We start from the raw sequence: 17,831 nt of genomic DNA, 5'->3' as shown, positions 1-17,831 counted from the left end.
ATGGCTTGGCTTCCTTCTCTGTCCTAAAAATCTTGTTTACTTGTGCCTGTGCAGGGTCTCTGACATCTGTTGTCTCTGCTTCCTTCTGGTATGCAGATGGGCTTTTTGTGGGGATGGCTCTTCTGTTATGCAGAAGATTATGCTAGCTGATCACAGTGATCCCTCTGACCTTATATCCTGTGAATCACATCCACAAGTGCAAGTGAGCCTAATAATAGTCCTAACTTGGGCAGAGAAAAAGGAGCAGATGGCTAACACCAACTTGTGGAAAGTGATTCTGTTTTCTTTATAACCACTTAGAAATTCAAAGACCTGATCTGTGCTCATAACAAAACCAGCTGTAGTAAATCTAGTTTGTGATTTTATTTGTCTTCATAAATTTACTTTGTCTTTTTTTCTTAAAGTGCTTTCCTGTTTGTGTGCTTAGAAACATCTTCTTTGCCAGATTTTGGGCAGGCGTTACCTGCCTTTTTCTTCTTTCCATGTGCTGGGCAGTTTGTGAAATATGTGCTCAAGTGTACTTGGATTGTATGTGAAAGCTTCACAGGGCTGTCTTGCACTGGGAGCTGACACTGCTTACTTAGACCTGGTGTTAGTGGGTCATTGCAGACTGTTGGAGTGACGTGGGGTTGCTGGAGCGCCTTGTGTACTGGCTGCAGCTCTGGAGCAGCCTTGGGACACTGCCTGCAGCTCTTGGGTTTGCACTGTCATCCCGTGAAATCAGCAGGGTCACTGGCTGACCAGTGTGGGCTGTCAGGCTCCGTGTTGGGCATTATTTCTGTCTCCTGAGAGCTTGGTTATCTATACCTCCCTTTTAATCATCATTCCAATGTGCTGAGACCACAGCATGGCATGTTAGGTTGCTTTTGTTGGGAAATGGAAACAGCTATTTTAATATTCCTTCAGCTGTGAGGATGCCTTCCTCTAGGTTATCAGTTGCTGGGGGAGTTTTTCGTTGTGAAGTAAACACAATTTAGCTTAAACTTCCAGTACATTTTGGTAGAACTAGAGGGTGGTCCTCGTTACTTGTCTATGGTGTCTTGTTTTTGGTGGTGTCTGCTGTTGGGAAACACCAGGTGGTGAGGCGCATGACTTTTCTTTTTGCTTTAGTCTTTTTTTGGTAATGTTTATATTCCATAGTTTGGTTTCTACAGGAAACTTACAATTCGGGCAACTGCATTTTGTGTGCCAGTTGCTGTAGGCAGATTTTTTTTTTGTTAGATGCACTATTAATATAACTCTGGTTTTGCCCAGCTGCTGAAGTTTGGAGAGAGAAGGAAAAGGAATGAGGGAAAGCTTTGTGCATACCACCGATTGCAGAAATTAAAATTGCAGCACAAAGGTGAAAGTTTACAAGTGAATTATGTGTTGCTGGAGCTATTTTTTTCTACCATGGTGTTGCAAGAGAAGAGAGAATCTGCAGAACAATCTCAGCTTTTGCTTTTTGTTCCTTTAAAAAGACTAAACTATGATCTTAAAAAGATAAAAACTAAAAAACTTAAAAAGATAAAAAATATGTTGGTTTCCATGCTGAAATTTTAGATACTTATTTTGTGTCTCTTGCTATATGAATTAGTCTGAGCTTGACTAAAAGATAGTTGCCTTCAAAATGCTTTTTCTGTCCAGAAATACAAACCTTTATCCCTCTTTTTGTTACTGTTGTCAGGGTTTCATAGGTGTGCGAGTCTTGGGTGGGGTGGTATCTACAAGAGATACTCCCGACTGCCTAAAGGCTTAGGCAAAGAGATGTTTCTAACTTCGTTGCATTCCAAGTGTCTTAATTGAAACCCACAGGCTAATTCCTTCTTTTATTTCTAAATTCCTTTGCTGAGAACCTAAATAATGAGGTGGTGAAGGCAAATTTAAGTGTTAAAATGTGAGATGACCCTTGGTAATGTGCGCTGGAGTGGTTGGGCAATTTCTGTACTTTATTTGCCAATCAAGCCTATGCTTCTCCAGGGCACTTTCATTATAGTGCTGTTCTGCCAGCTGTTTTGGGTGCGATAACTTCTGTCTTTCAAAAGCTAAATAACACAGTTCTGTCATACAAGCATTTAATGTGTTTTGGGGAAATAAGAAGCTTCTCTTTCAGTACGAAACAGAGGTTGAGTAGAGGACGAACCGCAGTCCAGTGAGGCTTTTGTTTTTACCTCTATTTTCAGATAATTTAGATTCCTTTTTGCTCTCCAACATATTTCACCAGGTAATAGATTGGACTTGAACTGTGTTTTCAAGGTGCCCTAAACGAAATTAAAGGACAGTGTTGTGGGTGGAGGAGGTATGTATGTAAGGCTACAAAAGTGGCTGTTGGGGGCGACTGAGTGCCAGGACACAGCCTGGACATCTGATCACAGGAGCCGGTTGTTTAGAGCGTACTCCAGTTGGGTGGACATACATCATCTTGTGTAACAGAAGCAGGCTTCGGCAAACAGGCATCCGGGATAGGAAGCTTTTCTTCTCTCTTTTGTCATCACGAGAGTTTAATTTTTTTGTGTGTGTGTGTTTAGGTTTGTTTTTATTTCCTCTTAAAGGAACAAACTGTTCTGACATTCTGTTACTAGTCCATTAAGTGACTGGAGGGCAGGCACAGCCACGTTGGCCAGAGGAAATGGTAGGTAATGAAGCAGAATTTGGCCCGGAGTCAGTCCTTGGCTTTCACTGTCAGGCTGCTGCAGTGTGAAAGGAAACAAATGTTTTAGCTACTTGGTGAATTTGTTTCTCACTGGGCTGTAACTTGTTGACATTTTTAATGTCTTGTGTGAGAACTTGACTGGCTGGATTACTGTGTGCTTTGTTGAATGGTGATTTTTTTTTTTTTTTTTGACTGAATGTGGCTAATTTGTTATCCAAATCATAATGCCGGCCTCTGGGGGTTAGCCTTACAGACTTGTAGGAATCTAAAGAAAATTACTTCGGGGGATAAAATAACTTGTCACTGTTGCTATCAAAGCACCAACATTTCAGGGTTTTTTTTATTTGTTGTTGTTGTTGTTGTTTTTTTTGTTTTGTTTTGTTTTGGTTTGGTTTTTTTTTGCAGGGGTTTGTAGCAGAAAGCTTGACACAACCATGTCTGTAATGGTCAATTACAAAAATCTGAGTTTCAGAGGCTTTTATAAAGCAAACATAAAAGCAGAGCCTGACTGGCAAGGGTTGTCTATGAATTTTATAACTGACTAGGATGTTTTAGGAAGACGGGAGTTGTGGTGGTTCTCATTCCTTGCTTAAGAAAAAAAGATGCTCTGCTCCTTAGGAGATAGTAGGGGTATATATATTTGTATTCTTTTGTTCAACAAACCTTTTACCAAGACTAAGTAGTTTCTATTGATCAAAAATGTGGGGTTTGGTGGATTTTTTTCCTTCCCCTTCCTAGAAAACCCTCTTTTTGAAAAGAGAGAGAAAAGGCGCTGGATTTTAGTGAGCTGTGCATGCTACTGCAGCACACCTAGCAAGCAGGTGTACGAGCAAGGCCTGCTGGGGGAGTCCTGGCAGGCTGAAGCTGGTGAATGCTGAGGAGAGCTGTCACCTCCTGCCATTCGTGTGCTTGGGGAAGGGGCTGAACTCTCCAAGAGTGGGGTGTCTAGAGCTTCTACTGCACAGGATTTATAAATCCAAGATCCTTTTCATAATGGTTGCTCTCCTTTTACACAGTCATACAACTGTTTTTGGCCTCTCTGTTCTTTGCCTTTGTCATGCTAAGGAGTAATAATGTTAGAAGAATGTGATACCTCAAACTGTGGTGTTACTCTTCATTCTCACAGATGGTTAAGGAAGGAAAAAGGCAGATGCAGCCTTAGGAAAACATCATCATTCACAGCTGTGTACTTGCGGGTGTTGGCACAAAAGGGGCAGACAGGTTAATAGATGATATTTAAAAAGAGAATCATGTTTAAATCTCACTATGTTCAATACAAATGTTGTTTTCAATTAATGTTAATAGAAAATATTGGTCCAACAGTGGCAGTTGGACCAATCTAGTCCATTCCTGTGTCTTAAAAAGGAAAAAAAGAAAACAGACTTGTAGGGAAAAAATGGATCAATTTTTTTTTTTTTTTTTTTTTTTTTTTTTTTTTTTTTTTGAGTTTCATCTTGTCTGCCAGGCTCCTGTGAGATGGATACTTAGGAACTACCAGAGAGTTACTTGGTTCTATATGTTCTTTGATGGCAAGGAGCTCTGTGCCACTGAGGGGAAAAGACAGGGTTAACAAGATTTCTTAGGTAATTATACTCCCCTGAAACAGCACCTTGAGTTTCAATGTTCTGAGCATGGCATGCTGTGCAGCTGCCACAGGTATCTTGAATCTTCCTCAGAAAAATCTTTTCATGCATTGGTCTGTCTTTGATGTCTGGTTGAGCTCAAGGTGTGACTCAAGAGTAGAGTCTGTTGGATCAGCTTTAGCTGCCAAAGAGGAGAGGCATAGAAGGGTGAAGCAATGGCTCCTGGCTGACATGCACCCTTTGTGTCCCAAGCAGGTTTTTCAGCTGTAGCCTAGAAGAAGCCCAGAACTGAGGGTTTATTTTAAATGGATATGAACAATTTCATACAATTTAAGTTTCATTTAACTTCATTTCTTACCGATGTGACTTCTTGTATCTGGGCTGAGCTGTAGCCACTATTCCTTGCTGTTAGGTAAAGCATACCTGGTCGTTGGTTTCTGTAACAGCTTTCTGGCTAGATATTAGATGTGAATACATGGATGGTATCAGCTTCAGGTGCATGTCAGGCCAGAAATGAGAAATGTTGAGGTCATCTATATAAGAAATCTTCTGGTTTTATTCTGTGATTTTAAATTTTTTTTTTAAATAAATATCTGAATTTTATAGATAAAACTTTATTGTACAACAGTCTCAGTTGCTGCTGAGGTATATGATCTTGTAAGTGGTGCTTTTTAATCATAATCTGATATTGCTTCAGACTGCATGAATTTTCATGATTTTGTGAAGTAGAAAATTTGAGTTGCAATTGGGCTTTTTTTTCTATGGCTTCATTCCAAGTGCAGGGACTGTTAGTCTGAACACTGTCGTGTTGTGCTGCTTTGTGGTATGGAGTCTGGAAAGATTGATGCCAGCTGCCACCAAGAGGTTCTGCAAGAGAGCATTCCAGACAGCAACGTGTTGTGGTCGCCTGGAGGGTATCTCTAGACTGATCTGCCAAGAAGCTGGTGGAGTCTTGAAGGGCTCTCAGAGACTCCTGATCTGGGCTGCAGCTGTCAAGCAGTTTGCCTGGTGTAAGGCACTGGCTGCCCTGGCTGTGGTCTGTGCAGGGATTTGGAGGTTAAAGCCTTTGACAGGCTGCATGCATGTATGTATGTATTTTGTCTGCAGCAAGCAGACCTGGAAATCCATGCTGGATGAACCCCCTTTGCCTAGTCTGGTTGTCAGCAGTTATTTCACTGTCATTTAAGTACAGGTGATGAAGCATAGGCTCACTTTTAGCACTGCTCAGTGCAATTTACCCAAGATGTGTCCTGTGATACAGGCAGGAGTGTCCTGTGCTGGAGGTGACTCACCCTGGTTTAGTGGGACTGGCTCTGTAAAATTGCAGGTGACTCCTAAATGGCTTCCTTAAGCATCCTGGGAAGCTGTCTCTCTGCACAGCTGGAGGCCACTGCTCCTCCCTCTTGACCTACAGGCACTTGCCTGCCCTTCCTCCTTGTCCTGCTGGGTCCTCCTGGCTGTCTCCCAGACCCTACGTGGTGGTACTTTGGTGTCACACCGGCAGGGCACTTGAAGGGAAGGGCTCAGCAGCCCTTCCCACGCTTCAGCTGAACTTGTCTGTGACTGATCACTAACATGGTTCTGAATCCAGGCGCAAAACCAGGCTGAGGGTGGGTAAGGCTGAAGTGCTTTCAAGGGCTGTTCCAGCAGCTTTGCTCCCACAGTAGCTGTGCTGTGTACCGAAGGAGGCTATTATCTGCATCAGAAGCTTGAATAAGGGCCTTGGCACCCTTTGGAGTAATGCATTCAGGCAAAAAGGTGTTGACAAAGTCTGTTAATTAAAAGCCCATGGTTTCATAGGTTGTTTTCACCAGATGGGGAGCTTGTGAATTTTATGCATCAGAAACCCGCTTGGGAGGTGCTGTGAGGCTGATTCTACTGCAAAGGAGCTGCTGTGGTTACTAGCAAAGGCAAAACATTTGTGTGACTCTGCAAGTACCAAAGTGTTGTGGATGGTTGAACAGCTTTATTGACAGATTAGGCAAAAAATTCTCCCACTTTTCAGGACAGTGTTTAATGTGACCTGTATTGAACAATCTAGGAGTAAGAAGAATGCATTTTTACTCATTGTTTTCTTGTTCTCTCTCCAGATGAACACAATGATGTACAGAAAAAAACCTTTACAAAATGGATAAATGCTCGATTTTCCAAGGTAACGTTGGTTTGGATATACTACTTTATTTTGTTTGATTCACTGTTTAGAACAATTTTGGTTAAACATGCTTTGCTCTTACTCTAGTTGAATACTCCTAGTAAAATGCCAGTATGGAGTGAAAATAGATAAAATACTGTAGTGTTTGCTCCCTCAATTTCCTCATGCACATAAACATTTGATACTATATTTCAAGAAAAAAATGTAAGTCTATTTGTTAATATATTAGAATAGTTTTTTGCATGAGCATGTCTGTTTGGTTTTGTTTAGTTTTGGTTTGGTTTAGTTGATTTCTACATGCAGTTTTCAGAGTGCATTGCAGCAGATTTTGAACCTTCATTACTGTGCTTATTCTGTTACTGACTTGGCTTTGCTCACTCTGCAAACCTCTAGTTGAAGCCACCTGGTGTTACTACTCGAGTCTTGACTGAAATTTTATATAATTACTTGCTCATTTTGAATTTTTCTTGGCTCTCATGCTGTACATTTCTCATTTTAATTCTCTTTACTGGCTTGAAACTTACTGTGGATCTTTAATGGTTTGGGATGAGAAAGGAAGTGAAGTTTGCTTTGGAATGCTATTTAAAGCCTGCTTTTTACACTGTTCTCCTGATAGGGAAAAATGACACTTTGCCCAGAAGCATAGTGTCTGTGGAAAGTTTTCCTACTTCATGGTTTGAATTTGTGAAAGAACCTGGGATATTATCAGGGAAATCTCATGTGTTTTCTAGCTAGTGTGGTGCTCCAAATGGGGTAACTACTATTTTGTGTGCCCTTATTGAAAAGGGGCATGCATGTGAAATCCTAAAAGCAGATATAAATATAGAAGGAAGGGATGTGTGGTTTGGTTTGGGTTTTTTTTTTTGTTTTGTTTTGGTTGGTTTTTTTTCTCCTCAAATAAAGCTGCTAAAGTGCTTTAGCAGTGAATGGCTGCTTCTGGAGCTCTGCCCTTCTGGAGTTCTTGATCAGCAATGTAAGGAATTTTTACCTTCCTTTCCTTCCCGTGCAACAGGGCACTGGGCAATGCAAGGCTTGTGGCCTTGGTTGAATCATTTTGGCTTAGGTTTGTTTTGGTTGAAAGCTGATATCCTGCACTCTTCATCCAATACATTCTTGGCTAGTTTGCTCTTTAGAGGAAGAGTGTGTGTGGGTAACTGGTTGCTCTATGCTCGGCTTTTGACTGCTGCCCAGAGGAGTGGTGGTCCTGCAGGAGGAGCATTAGGCGGGGCAGGATCACGTAAGGAAAGAAAATGTGGTGAGAAGGAAAGGACTGTTCATAGTCCTGTAGCTGGCATAAAGATGGCATGAACATGGAAATGACAGTGATACTGAGAATGAATGACAGTCATACTGAGAATGTGCCAGGTGACTTGTTTGTGAGTGCTGTGGACATTGTATTGAAGAAGGTAGAATTGTTTTCAGTCATTCTGCTAGGACACCCATGGGTATATCTTACAAAGCATCTTTCCTTCTATACTGTGTAATCAGACAGATCCTGCTAAGCTCCTCAATTTCCCTGGCACAGGATATGGTCAGATACTTATAGGATTTGAAGTAACTGCAGCTTCATAACTCTGTAACTTCATGGCCCATTAAACACCTGAAGCTATGAAAACCTTGTTAATGATTAAAGAGACTCTTATGAAAGGACATACTCTTGACTGCTGCATGTCCAATTCAAATTTGAGCATGACTATTTTGGCATGACAAGACACGGATTTATGAAGACTGGCACGTTCAAATTGCAAGGAAATTGATGGTGTTAAGTAGAAATCACCTCGTGTAAGAAAGTCTAGTTTGAACTGTACCTTTATATTTTTAAGGGACTGATTTCAGTCCTGCTGTGTCAAAGTTTTTGCATGTACAAAGTCATTTGGGTTGTTTAAAATTCCTTTTATGTGAACTAGATTGATTTAGCTGCTTAATAGGATAGAGAGCTTTTAGAGGTTAGTTAAAAGTAATCTGACTTACACTGCAGAAAACAAAATTTTTGTGTGGAATTGCAAATTTCACTAAAAAAATTTTACTTGTCCCTCCATGTTAATTATATTGTACTTACCCTTCATTTAAGAAAATAAAAAGCAATCCGTTGAGCCTTTGTAAACTAGCATAGTGTACAAAAATCCTAAAATTGCAATTGCATAATGCCAAGTTTGATTTAAGACAATTCAGTAGGGTTTTACAAAGGATCTACAAAGAGAGCAGTGTCTTTCCCTTCTCTCATCAGAGAATAGGTAGGTAAGTAAAACACTTAAAGTATCTCAATTATGCTGTGAGGTGCCTGCTTCGGTACCCTGATCAGTGAGATAAGAGCTCTTGGTGTAGTTTCCAGTACAGTAATTTGGGTTTGTGCTCTTAGTTTAAACTGTGCTAGAACAATGCATTCTATTTGTGTGTGTTGTTTGAACTCAAGGCACAAACATTCTAAGTGGATTGAATCTTAAGGTCAGTAAATGTACTCAGCCAAGACTCAATGCTCACTGTAGAAATACCTTAGGAGAGCTGTACGCACTACAACTCACAAGCCTGTGATGGCTGTGTAGGAAGGATATTTTGTTAAAATTAAAGGCAATAAAAGTGGTTAGATAAATAGTCTGTTACCAAGCTTTAACCAATAGGGAAGTTTGCACTCAAATAAATATTGAGGCAGAGCATTTCAGCATATGTTTATAAAGCCATGTAATGTTTTTACTTTCTGTATTTTTTCCATTGCTCTGTCCAGTCTAATTTCAGGAGTCAGATTTAGCTGTTTCCCTGTGGTATAGCCTTACCAATTAAAGCTTCTAGTTGTATGGATAACTAATATATGTTCTTCACACTATGTAGCATTGTTTTCTATCCCTTTATCCCTTTCTATATTAATCTTCATTAATAGTTACCAGTTCATACCTATATATTATTTTCAGAACTCCTTTCTGCAGTGCAAAAGTGCTATCTTGTCACAGTGGTTTTTAGCAACTGCAAATAAAGAAAAGTAAACATCAGACCTGGCTACTAATTTTGAGTGCCCAGTCTGAGACTTTAGCTAAATTATCCCAGAGAATTTGACATTTCTTTGACATTTCTTGTTATAAAACAGAACTCTTGAGTCTTATGACAGAATTCAGAGGGTTCATTCTTCTGCGAACTGTCAAACCATCCAAAATATCTGGTTGGTTTTCAGATGGAGCTTGATCAGCATAGAAAAGGGTCTTGAAGATGATTATGCCTGTGTCAGCAAGGACTGGGTTTAGTGATCTAAGGAAGTCTCTTAATCTGGCACACAGTTAGTAATTGCATGTAAAATTGTGTTTTAAATGATTGTGATGAGTCACAGGGGAACTTCTGGCTAACAGTGGAGTTTGAATTCAAGTCTGCAGGATAATGTAGTGCTCTGGTACCCATATATTGTTTCACATAGGTAGAGTGTGAACAAAGATTTTGAAATCAACCCTAGTTTATCCAAATATCTGAATAGTTTTGTTCTTTATCTACTTACATGTTGTATCAGCAGGCCTGGGATTTTTCATTCCATCTTGCAGCATCTCTGCATCTCTGATGCTTCTGCTTATAATTACAGAACAAAGTAGTTGGATGCTCATACTTGTAACTCTAGAAGGTTTCTAGAAACTTGATAGGCATGTTAAGGAATTCAGGAGTCTTGTGTCCCACTTTAGAACCCTGCAAGTACAATTTTTTTCTGCCCTATTTTCTTTCTTTACTCCTACTCTCTGACCCTGTTTCTGGTTTGGTTTTTGGTTTTTGTTTTTTTTCCCTCTCACTTACTATTACACCCTCTCATATCAGAAGCCTTTCCTGCCTGGCAAATACGGAGTTTTGGTTGCCCTGCCTATTTCATATTCACTTTTGCCTTTGTCACTATACTGTATATTCCCATCAAGACTCAGTTTTTCTTTTCAAAGCTCCAGACCTGCTCTGTCTGCCCTTCATTTCCCCTCTACAGCCTTTATGGGATTTGATGCTTGTGTGGTCAGTCCTATTTTTGCATCTCCCTTTGTCTCAGTGGTAGTAACCTTGCCCTCTCTTTACCTTCTTGCAGGATTCAGTCTTTGCTGGATTTAGTTTTCTCATTTTCCGAGGTGGTACTTTTCCAAGTTTGCTTTTAGATTGGTTCCTCTCCTCTTCTGCTATTCCTGATCTTGGCAGGTGGAATACAGAGTCAGCACAAGAAACACGATGCCCTAACTTAATTTAGACCCATGGAGTCAGGTCAGTCACAGCCTGTTGGAACTTAGTGCTGTCACTCACTAGAGGAAGTTCACAGATCCAGCATGGGCAAACTGAGGCTGTCTTTTTACCAAAGACTTGTTTTTTCGTTACATTTGGGAAGTTTTCCCACAGGGATGGCAAAAAAAGCGTTACTGCCAGGAAGGTTGTGCTCTGCAAAAAGAGCATAAAAGCCCAGAGATTTGCTGCACTCTGAAAATGACATTAGGTTTCCCTGCCCCTCAGTTATAAGTCTTGGATATGTAAGGCTGTTGAATGGAGCCAGCTGGGGCATTGTTCCAAGGTGTCAGGAACTGCATTCAAAGCCCTTGCATGCCTGAATGCTGGGCCTCTGTTTCCTTTCCATCATGTGTTCCCATCGCTTTCCAATCCAAGCCCTCAATTTCTTTTTTTCAATGTACAGAAGCCTTATACAGTCTTACTTGTGCATTTGCAGTGTTCTTGCTGCATGTGTTTGATTCTGATTCTCCAGGTCCTGTGCTAGTGCCCTGACATCTGCATTGGCCAACATTGACAGGGCTTGGAGCCAGGCCAGGACCTGCCAGTGTGGATAAAGCCAGACATCGCACACTTTTACAGCATCTTAAGCTCTTTTTTTCCTACTCTGTGGTCTTCCAAAAATATGTTTCACTTTAGGGTTAGAGTAAAGAAGAGGTGGAGGTGTAGCTTGGGAGCAGAATGCATCCTCCAGGGCTGAGCTCTAAGTTAGCCTTTGAGAAGGCAAGTGCTCAGTGTGGGGCTCCTGTGCATTTCCTCTCCTGGGCTCTGATGTGTCCCCTCCCCTGGAAGGACACCAAAGAAAGATGAGAGAAGACAGGGCCAGTAGGAGAACTGATGAGTTGTACTTGGAGTGCTTTGGAACGTTACGGCTTTATGTGCATCTTGAAACACAGTTCATCCTTCATTAGACCAGGCATTAGTTCATTCATTACCTGCAAAGTCTTTTAGCTTTTTGTGTGGTGTGCTGAATAGATGTTTTCCTCCAGTTTTGCTCTTTAATTTTCTGCTTTCCTCTAAGGGTTGTTTCGTCATAATAGTAAATGTCAGGTCCTGTACTTCTGAAGACATTTTGCAGCTCTACCGCTGACCCTTAGGAACTACAATAAGTCTTTTTAAAGACAAAATCATACCTATTCACGATAATTAATTTCTCATGACCCAAGATACCTGAGGTCAAAGACATTTCAGAAGTGTTTTTTGGGGGAAAAAGAGAATTATGGAGTTCAGTGTATTAATCATGAAAGAAAAGAGACCAAAAAGATTGATTAGGCAATTTTGTCTGTCCAAGATGACATCAGCTAAGGTAGTGTCTAGTCCTTTTTCTAGTTCAGTTTTTGTGGCACAAGCAAGGAAATATTTGATGGCTGGTAAAATACAGTCTAATTGCTTCTGATATTTTTCAATGCTGAATTAAACTGTAAAATGTAACATCACTCAAAGATGGCCGAAGCTTAAAAAGCCACAGCCTTGGTGGAAAGAGAGTAATAATCTGGGTGGAAAAGAAATAGTGTTTGCATGAGCCGGCCTTGAAAAAGTCAATTTTTAGTCTACTTAGTCTCTTTTTATGAGGAGACCAAATAGGCCTTTTCTAGGCCTAGGATATATATTAGCCAAGAAGCACAAAAATAATTTTTTCTTCGCTAATGAGTTATGGTAAGGATGACTACTTTTTAGCGTAAAAGCAATAATACATAGCATTCGTGATCTCTCCCAGCTATAGCCACAGCAAAAAATTTGCCATTTTTCTGCCCTCCTCTCAACTGCTGCTGTCTTCTGCCCTAAGAACAAGGTGTGGGCAGCATCTCCCTTGCTGGACTTGAAAGCTTGGTATAGCAATATGGACTTAATTATTGCTGACTTTGGTTAATGATCTGGGTTTGGGATAGAGTATGACTCTGATCCATGAGCTAGGTTACCATATCAGTTGTTGGAGTGTTTGTCTGACCTTCTCAGGCACTAGAGCTGGACCTAGTAGAGGCACCAAAGCCTGTCTGTTCCTTTATCTGTTAGCTAATGAGAATAGTCAGCCTGGTTAGCAGCAATTTTTTTTAAGGATCCAAGTTACAATTTGAAGTTATCTGGCTTGAAAAACTATAAATAAAAGGATAACCTTTCAGTCTTACAAGAGAAATAACTGACAGTGGTAAGCATGGTCCCAGCTGCTCCTGCTGCTAATATAACATAATGAGGCTTAGTTGCATGCTGAGGTTAGTATTGCTACATTAAATGTGTTATAACGTAAGCTTATGTAAATGCATTAATAAGTACGCTGGAGAGAGAAAGATCTGCAGTTATTGATGCCTTGCTATGCTATTTGCACTGTTAGATTTTCCTTCCTTTGGTCATGTTGTCAGTCAAATATTTTAGGTGTTCTGTGAATTGAACTGTCTTTAGCTTTTCAGCTTTACTGCTCTGTAAACTCATGTCTGTCATCTAGGAGAATCAAAATTTCCAGCATATCTCAGTGATGAGTCTTACTTCCCCCTGCCACCCCCTGTTAGTCTGGGGTTTTAAATAGCTATTTAGTTGCTTGTAACTGTTTTATTTTTGACCACCAGTAGTTATATATAATTTTGTCTATAAGGTGTCTTCCTCTTATGATTGTAACTTTTAATTTATTTGTTTTACTTGGTATTTGAATTCATAGTTTTGGTACTAGTGTTGTGTTGAGATGCCACAACTCCTTGGAAATATTCAGCATGGAGTAGAGCATACTCAAGGAAAATATATCTGTCACAGTATAGCTAGTATTTATGTATGATAAATACATAAATGATAAATCCCGTAACTCTTGAATGTGAGTGGAAGTAGAATGGAAAAAAGTATCACATTTTAACAAAAATACTGCTGTAAACCATGTCTGTGGTCTTAAATTAGAAACTGGCAAGATTATTTGTTGACATGGTTGTTTACTTTATGCAATGACCTTTTTGCTTTCTGATTTGTTTCCCACATTGAGTTCCCATGTACTGGCCTTATGATGTAGCAGCACTTGACATGCTTCTTACTTGGTATTGGTCATGATAAAATGTAGTTCTTGCTCCTGTGTTGAGTTTAAACTAGTTACCATGAGTTTCCTGGGAATGTACTTGAACACTATGAATGGTTCAAGCTCTCATTTAAGAGCCCAGCCTGTCCAATATTTACCCATTCTCAAAGGAAAGGGGTCTTTGCAGTTCTACTACTACTTTGACTTATTTATTGAGCATCTTATTAGATGTTTAAAATTGTCATATGTTGGTTAAAAATAATTAGCTAAAATAACTCTTAACTTCATAAAAGTGACATTTGAAGATCAGAAGAACCTGATGGAAAGTCAGTATGTACTGCTTCCTATGTCTTTTGAGGTTGCTTTGGTGCTCCTGAAGTCGCAGTTGATGTAAATGGCAACCAGGGCTTTTCGCAGCACTGCTCTGAGCAGCTGGAACTTGTCTGCTGCATTCCCTTAGTGGCTGGTGAAGGTCATTTGTATGGTTTCATGAAATGTGTTACTTTCCTGGTGACAGCCAGTGTGTATTACCTGTGAAACTGAGAGGACCTTTCATCCTGGTTTTAATGTTGTGACTACGAGGTCTGAATCAGTATCTCCAAGAAGGATGTGAAATAGAGGTGGCTTATCTCTTATTTTCCAATCTCTTTGGCATTCATTAACTGGAAAAATTAGGTTTAATAATGTACCTTCAATACTTACTGATTTAAAGCACAGGTAATTAATATGAGAAAATTTCATGTTTCTAGTTAAACAACTGGATAAACATTTCAACTTCTTTAATGATTGCCTTTGCATATAATTTCATGTTCAAGAATAAAGAACATAAATATTCATGATAATATGATACATAATAGCTGGTGTTTAAAAAAAGGAGGTTTTGTCCTACTGAGAATTTGCAACTCCCTTTTTCTCTCTAACTTGGCTCATTTTGATTCAGTTCTCCATTGGTAATAAAGGGACAATTAAGAATGTTCTACTGTAGAATATACTCAAGAGTGATCACTGTTTTGTAGCTGTGGTGGCTTTAATAGAATAAACTGTATAAGTGTTGATGGCTGGGCTTTCTACTGTCAGCAACACTAGATGACTTTTAAACAAAATCCAGATCAGATTTTTTTAAGTCACCCACTTCCTGGGAATGCTTTCTGGCAAAGAGAAGGAATGATTTCTGCACAGTCATGTTGGCTGGCCTGGATGACCCTTCTTTGTGAGTAATTCTAGATGCACACAAGGAAGTGTGAGTCACCCTCTTAAACCTGATCCAGGTAGAGGGACTTGAAAGATGGCCAAAGGGGCATATGAAGGCTGCTGCTGTGAGGAAATCACTGCGTGTGGTATCTCAGTCCCAAATAGTGCCAGTGTCTTGCTGGAACGTGCAAAACTGATGCCTGAGTTGCCTGGTCTTGTGTACATATGGTAGCATCTGGTCTCCAGCTCAGAGATCATTAATAAACTGCCTCTTCCTCATGAGGTAAATCAACAGAAAAAGTGGCTTCTGCTGTGGATAACTAGCACAAGCTCTTTGTCTCTTCCCTCCCTTACTTGTGTTCACACAAAGGCTGGCACCAAAATGTTTGCTGGAATAAATGTAACATGATGGATTGGATCTGGTTCTGATCCTTGTGTGTGTACGCCTAGTGGTGCATAACAAATGTCACCACGCAAAGTTCATAAGGACACAAGCCTAGCCCACAGCTTATGTACAATCCCTAGCTCTTATTTTTTTTACTTTCCTTTCCCTTGCTCTGCCTCCCTTTCCTTTTTCTTCTTCCTCTTTCCCTTACAGCAGCCCTGTTAAGTGAATCAACCCCTTTCCTGCTATCAGTGCTAATTTAAAACACTGGGGAACCAACACTGCCTCTTTCTAAGTTAAGTCTATTAATTATGTTCTTTTGTCTGTTCTGTCAAACCCCCCTTGTGTCTGTTACAGTAACTGTGTACAGCTCTGCTGGCAAAGCCCTTTTGAACGGGCAGAGGGAAAGAGATTTCTGTCAGGTGTTTTTTTTTTTTGTTTTGTTTCTTTGTTTTTACTGCCCTTGCGGCAAACATAAGCAAAGCTGAGAAAAACTACCTTCTGTTAACCGATGAAAGTGTTCGGTGAGGGGGATGTGAGTGCTTTACACCCTGAACCGGCACAGCTTCTTTGGTATGAAGTGTGTCCCTGCCTGTCGTTTATACTATCTCTGTTGTGTAAACTGGACTCTCTTTTGTCTTTGAGAAAGGACCCATTATCTGCCTCGTATTTGTATAGTGCTTAGCACAATGTAAGCTGCTCTTTAAGTGCTTACCAACACAACCGTGACTAGCCACTTGCCCTTGTGAAAGGCTTGGTATGGTTTGTCACTGTCACACTTTCTTATTAGACAAATACTTAAATTTCTTGATCCATTTTGCTCAGTGATGGACTGCTTCTCCTTACAGGACTGAACTACTTTGTACTTGTGTAGTCTAAGTATTTAGAAAGTAAAATGCCAGTTCTGAAGAAGAGAAATTTAGATTGCTTTAGCATACTGTATGCCAGAGAAGACTCTAGAGAGATAAATATATGTGCTTTTTGCGTACTGCAGATTGTGTGTATCTGTGGGTACAGGCTTTAATTTTCACAAGGCCAGAATATTTTTGGGGTATTAGGAGTGAGCAGTATGGATGTGGGTAGGGATGGCAATGGAAGCAATCTACAGAGCCCCATGCCTTAGTTTCTGTCCTCCCCCAGAGCCCAGGTTCTTGCAGCAGCACACCAGACTGCCCCAGCACACAGCTGGTCTCAGGGCTGCCTGCTTCACCCCAGTGCAGTCTGCATGGAACAGGTGCCCTCTTGGGAGTCAGGCTGCTGGGTCAGAGCCAGGGTTCAAGTGTGCTCCTGGCCCCTGGACTAGAAGCACAGGTCCAGCCTTAGAGGCCATATATTGCAGTTCCCAGATTGCCCTTGCACTGCCCCAGCAGCCTGCCCCAGAAGGCTCTGTGGTGGGCCCTACCTGTAAGGTTATGAGGCTCTACGTGGGTTTTATCACAAAGAGAGGGTGATGGCAGCAGCCTGGCCTGGCTCTGGGCTGGCTCATGCCTGGCACAGGAGGGCATGCATAGCTGCTTTGTCAGCATTGCCCCAGAGCTTTTCCTTGTCTTCTCTGGGGAGGTAAATGTATGGGACTATCACTTGGGGCTGCCATTTAAATAAATTATTTTCCTACACCCTTACATGCTTAATAAACTTCATTAGTCATGTGACTGTCAGAAGCTGGGATCTGTAGCTGTTCTCTCTGGATAAGGAAAGTAGAAGACTTCCTGAAGGACAGTGGGTTGCTATTGAACTGCATCCCAAGAAAGCAGTCCAGTATCCAGCTGCACTGGAGGACAGAGCAGTGATATTTCTGACTGCAGACTGTATGGTTCACATAGCAGATCCTGCATGGAAATGTGTGTTCAGGTGTGAGGAAAATGCATGAGTGTGAGGAGGCAGTGTGAGCAGAGCAGGATGCAGTGCCTGTGCAGTCTCTGCTCCATTGGGACATCAGCTGACTATCAGGGCTGCTTTGTGCCCTGATGGGATAGCTGAGGCTGTCTGGGTGGCAGCTGCCACCAGGTGTCTGCATGTGATTCAGGTGGGCATGGGAAGCTGGAGAAGCAGGTTTTCAGTTTTCCTGGTGGGTGTGCTTCTGTGGTGATGGGCTTGGTGGGGTGGGTGCTGCAACTTTTTATTAGCAAACTTGAGTCACCTTGCATGTGGGGAAATATGGCCTGTGAGCTGACTTCTTTCCGTCAGAGAGCATATACTAGACTTTACTAAGTACAGAGGCTTTGTATATTGCTTTGTATATACTTTGTATATACTTTTACAAACCAGGAATGAGTAGCTTAGTTGCAGAAATAATTTAATACTTTTCCGCTGACTTTTTAAACAGACAGCAAAACATGGTGCTCTGATGGCCAGTGAAATGGAAAAATCATTCTCCTGAGAAAGCAGATCTGAATTATTTCCACCATCACAACAGGGTGCATTGCGTGGGGCTGGAACATACCATGACATGTTGAAATGAACGACTGAAAGCAGGAAGTCATTCAGCTTATTTTCATGCATGTGAAGTGAGGGGATGGAAGCAAAGAAAGAAGGCTGTATGCTCTCAATACCCTTGTTGCACTGTATAAAATGATGTATCTTTCTGCTTTTTCAGTAGATCCAAATCCTTTTTAACTTCTGGACATAAGGCAACAAATTCATTGAGGATATATGGCTATAACATTCTCAGT

General features: G+C 40.9%; 1 protein-coding gene across 1 annotated transcript in view; it reads left to right on the top strand.

Annotated features, from left to right (window-relative positions):
* UTRN (utrophin) overlaps positions 1-17,831 on the top strand; it is a 324,375-nt gene that overhangs the window by 17,113 nt on the left and 289,431 nt on the right. The window contains exon 2 of the mRNA XM_082303315.1: positions 6,306-6,367. Coding sequence (XP_082159441.1) covers positions 6,306-6,367 — 62 coding nt within the window. The remainder of the gene's footprint in view (positions 1-6,305; positions 6,368-17,831) is intronic.

Source organism: Coloeus monedula (genome assembly GCF_965178545.1).
Source record: "Coloeus monedula genome assembly, chromosome: 2".
In the NCBI taxonomy this organism is placed as follows: Eukaryota; Metazoa; Chordata; class Aves; order Passeriformes; family Corvidae; genus Coloeus; species Coloeus monedula.
This window is presented reverse-complemented; position numbering and strand designations above follow the sequence as displayed.